A 5,000-nucleotide genomic window follows, 5' to 3' on the forward strand; every position below is an offset into this window, starting at 1 on the left:
TTTCAATTGAAATTAATATGTTTCAGGGGACAGGAAAATAATTCTATCTTTAAGACTAAAATATTGCTAAAAAAGAAGAAAGAAAAACACAAAACAAATAATCTGATCTTAAAGATAGAGTGAAAGGAATTTAAATGTTATTTATTTAATGAAAATGATAAAATAAAAAGCTGATCAAAGACAAAAATAGAGCGGAGATCAAATAGTAGTAGCAGAGATCACATATGGGTTTGGTCAAGACGTCGATCTTTCCAATTAGGCTTTGGAAGTATGGAGGAATTGCAAGTTTGGCATAAAACCTGCTAATTTTCAGAAAGAAGCTTGTAAAAATAATTAATTACTGATAATCAATGACTGGCTATGTATATCAATTTTTACCTACTTAACAATCCAAAGTAAAAAGTAAATACGAGCTAGGCTATTTTTTAAAGATAAAGCGCTACTCCTAGAAGGAAACTCAAAAACAGAAAAACAAAACACCAAAATAAACAAAATCCACAATAAGGAATACCTTCTTGAGAACAGAGACTATTCGAAAAGACGAATGTCCACTTTTGAAAAATAACATAACATATATAAGAAACATTTAGTTTTAAAATAGTTACCTTGATAATGATATCATTGCCTCTAAAATAAACTGAAATAGTTTCTCGTGGTAAAACAAGCAAATAATCTCCATTGTTTTGCTTGTACAAGGCTGAAGAAACGCGATCATCCTTAATCATCATTATGCCATTTTCATCCAGGTTGACCTCTTTCTGCATATTCAGATCAACAACTCGTTTAGATGATATATGGTACCGATCAAATTCTGTAACTACTGTTAAGCCCTAGAAATTCGAATAAAAAATGAAATAAGTGAAACATAGATTATGGTTTATAATATAAGATGACTTTTTAGTGTTCTATAATTCACTCTCATCCTATTAATAGAAGCTATAATCTCGTTTTCAAACAGTTCGTGGTAACGAACTGTAAGTAAGGAGCGACCCGGCTCAATGGTAACCGAAACTCTAAAAAACGGAATTTTGATACCAATAGATACATCAAAAGGATCAGATTTTAATCCTGATTTCAAATATATAAGTTTCATCAAACTTAATCTTACTCATCAAAAGTTAAGCGCCTGAGAAAATTTGGCTGATTTTCAAAAAAAGGGGAAAAGACCCCCTAAAAGTTATAGAACCTTAATGAAAATCAAACCATCATATTCAGCGTATCAGAGAACCCTACTGTAGAGGTTTCAAGCTTCTATCTACAAAAATGTGGAATTTTCCCTTTTTTGCCAGAAGAAAGACCATGGATGCGTGTTTTTTTTCCCAGGGGTAATCGTATTGACTCAGTGGTCCTAGAATATCGTAGGAGGGCTTATTGGAACTATTGGAACGGATATTAAAAGTTCTAGTGCCTTTTTTAAGTGACAAAAAAATGGAGGGCAACTAGGCCCCCTCCCACGCTCATTTTTTCCCAAAGTCACCCGATAAAAATTTTGAGATAGCCATTTTGTTCAGCATAGTTGAAAATCTAATAACTATGTCTTTGATGATGACTTAATTCCCCACAGTTCCCAGGGGAAGGGCTGCAAGCTATTAACTTTACCCATTGTTTACATATTGTATTGGTTATTGGGAACTATACAGACAATTTTCAGGAAGGATTTTTCTGGTGGGAGGGGGCTGGAGGAGGGGGTTACTTGGGAGAATCTTTCCATGGAGTATGTTTCCTTGGGGTAAGGGACATTTCTATTAAAGGGACACCGGATTTCCCAGCATTATTTAAAAAACGATCAGAAATTAAATTTAAAAAAAACAATTTTTTTCAACTGAAAGTAAGAAGCAGCATTAGAACTTAAAACGAACAGATATTATTACGTATATGAGGGGGTTCACCCCCAAGTCAATACCTCGCTCTTTACGCTACAGTTTTTTTAGTGATTTGAAAAGAGCTAGTTAAACGGCCTTTGTGATTCAGGGGTTTGTGATTTAAACAAAATTTTAACTTTAGCGTAAAGAGCGCGGTATTGACTAAGAGGAGAACCCTCTCTTATACGTAAAAACATATACGTAATAAAAAAAACCATAAAAAAAAGCGATACGGCTCAATAGTAATCGAAACTTTAAAAAACGGAAATTTTCATGTCAATAAATGTATCAAAAGAATGGGCTTATATTGCTGATTCTAAATACATAAATTTTATTAAGTTTAGTATTACTCATCAAAGGCTCCCCTACAAATGAAAGGATTTTAATGAAAATCACACCGTCAGATTCTGTGTATCAGAAAACCCTATTCCATAGGTTTCAAGCTCATATCTGCAAAAATTTGCAACTTTTTATTTTTTGCCAGAAGAGATCACGGATGCGTGTTTATTATTTTTTTTTAAGTGGTAATCGTACCGACCCCGTGGTCCTACAATATCAAGAGAGAGCTCATTCGAACGGAAATTAAAAGTTATAGTGCCCTTTTCAGAGACCAAAAATGCTGGAGGGTAACTTGGCCCCCTTCCACGGCCCTTTTTTCCCAATAGTAGAGAGCTATCTTATACTCCGGACAGGAGTCCTTATATGGGCATAGAGTCATTAGGGAGAATGATTGCGTAATGGGGTCAATGACCTCTTTCTCCAGGTGTGTTTTTGGCACGCCCTCAGCGAATGTCAATGTTGTTGTTATTGTTTCCGAGGCAAAATGCCAAGGTCAATGTTGTTGTTGTTTTGAACAGAGTCATTAGAGAGAACACGTGGTTATTCGAGCCAAATGTTGTTGTCGTTCGAAGCAAAGTTAATGACATTTCCTTCCTGTTTGAGGCAGATGTTATGATCCAGAAATAGTATTTGTTATTGTTATTCGAGTCAGATGTTATGAGGTTCCGGGAAACAGTTAATTAATGTCTGACAGATGACGTCAAGTTAATTAATGTCCTTGCATTTCCAAAGAGAATTGTCACCGAGAAACCGTTAGATCACACATGATGTCATTGATTGATTGATTGACACAAAAGGGGAATTAATTTGTTGTTCTATAGAGAATTGATTCACGAAAGGGAAAATAATTTGTTGTTTCTAACAAGAGAATCGTTTCCGAGGCAGATGTTTTGATCTTAGCGCGCGAAAAGGTTTCCAAATAATTTGAAATGCATTGGCACAGAGATACCAAACAAAAGGAACATGCCGAAATTCCGTTTAGGGATAATTTTGGCGAAACTGTTTTAGCTATTTTATGGAACTATTTCGGCGAAACAGCTAGAGACATTTTAAAAGGTGATTTTTGAAACGATTTTGGAAGAGGTTTTGAGTGTGGTCGTTAAAATACACAAGTTGTATTTTAACAGTGTTGTGAGGTCCTCTACCCCAACCCCAAAGGCTTCTCATACCCCACCCCAACCCCGAAGGCAGCCCCCGGGCCGCACAGGTCCCCCAACCTCCCCAAGGGCCCCCGGCGCCCCCCCAGGCCCCCCCCGCCCGCCCAAGGCCCCCCCCGGGCCCCCCCAAGGCCCATCGAGCTCCCAAAGGACCAACGGGGTCCCAAAGGGCCCCCAGACCCCAAAAAGGCCATACCAAAGCCCCAAAGGCCCTCCCCGGTCCCCAAAGGTCCACCAGACCCCCAAAAGCCCTCCCTGTGCCCCAAAGGCCATCCCCGGGCCCCCCAAAGGCCCATCGAGCTCCCAAAGGACCAATGGGGTCCCACAGGCCCTCCACTGGTCCCAACCTGGCCCCCCGGCCCCCACCGGCCCCCCCAGCCCTCCGAAGGCCCCCCGGGCCCCCAACAGACCACCGGGCTCACAAGGGCCCCCCCGGTCCACAAAGGTCCCCCGGGCTCCCAAAAGACCACTCAATCCTCAAGGGTCCCCCAAACGCCCTCCCTGGGCCCCAAAGGTCCTCCCCCGGTCACCATACATGCACACAAAAACTTACACACACACAAAAACTTACACACACGCACAAAAACTTACACACACACACACACACAGACACACACAAGAAAACATACACAAACATATAAAAAATTACACACACAAACACACAAAAAATTACACACACACACACACAAAAAAAAATTAACATTCACAATATATATCACATTAAGAAAAAAAATTACATGCACACAAAAACATACACACACACACACACACACACAAAACACACAAACACACACACCCACACACACACACACACTAACACACACAAGCCAAAACTTACACACACACAAAAATTACACACACACACACACACAAAAACTTACACATGAACACAAAAAAACTCACACACACACACACACACAAACTTACACACACACACACAACACACACATGCACAAAACTTACACACACACACACACACAAAACTTACACACACAGCCAAAACTTACACACACTAAAACTTACATGCACACTAAAACTTACATGCACACAAAAACTTACACACACACACACACACACACACACACACACACACACAAAAACTTACACACACACGCCAAAACATACACACACACAAAAACACACACACACGCACAAACACACACACACAAAACTTACACATGCACACACAAAAACTCACACACACACGCACAAAAACTTGCACACACACACACACACACGAAAACTTACACACACACGCCAAAACTTACAAACACAAAAACTTACACACACACACACAAACACTTACACATGCACACGAAATCTTACATGCACACAAAATCTTACATGCACACAAAAACTTACACACACACACACACACACACACACAAACTTACACACACAAACACACGAAAACTCACACACACACGTCAAAACTTACACACACACAAAAACTTACACACACACACACAAAAACTTACACATGACACACAAAAACTCACACACACACACGCACAAAAACTTACACACACACACACACACACACTGACAAAACTTACACACACACACACACACGAAAACTTACACACACACGCCAAAACTTACACACACACAAAAACTTACACATGCACACGAAAACTTACAC

The 5,000-nt window shown here is 39.6% G+C and overlaps 1 protein-coding gene across 1 annotated transcript in view; it reads right to left on the reverse strand.

Annotated features, from left to right (window-relative positions):
• Positions 1-425: 425 nt before the first annotated feature.
• Positions 426-5,000, reverse strand: part of LOC148946104 (vitellogenin-like) — a 190,815-nt gene continuing 186,240 nt past the window's right edge. The window contains exon 24 of the mRNA XM_089097610.1: positions 426-830. Within this exon, the coding sequence (XP_088953736.1) occupies positions 426-830 (405 nt within the window). The remainder of the gene's footprint in view (positions 831-5,000) is intronic.

The sequence above is a fragment of the Artemia sp. Qi Xiang Cuo genome, chromosome 12, assembly GCF_049724085.1.
Source record: "Artemia sp. Qi Xiang Cuo chromosome 12, ASM4972408v1, whole genome shotgun sequence".
Classification (NCBI taxonomy): domain Eukaryota; kingdom Metazoa; phylum Arthropoda; class Branchiopoda; order Anostraca; family Artemiidae; genus Artemia; species Artemia sp. Qi Xiang Cuo.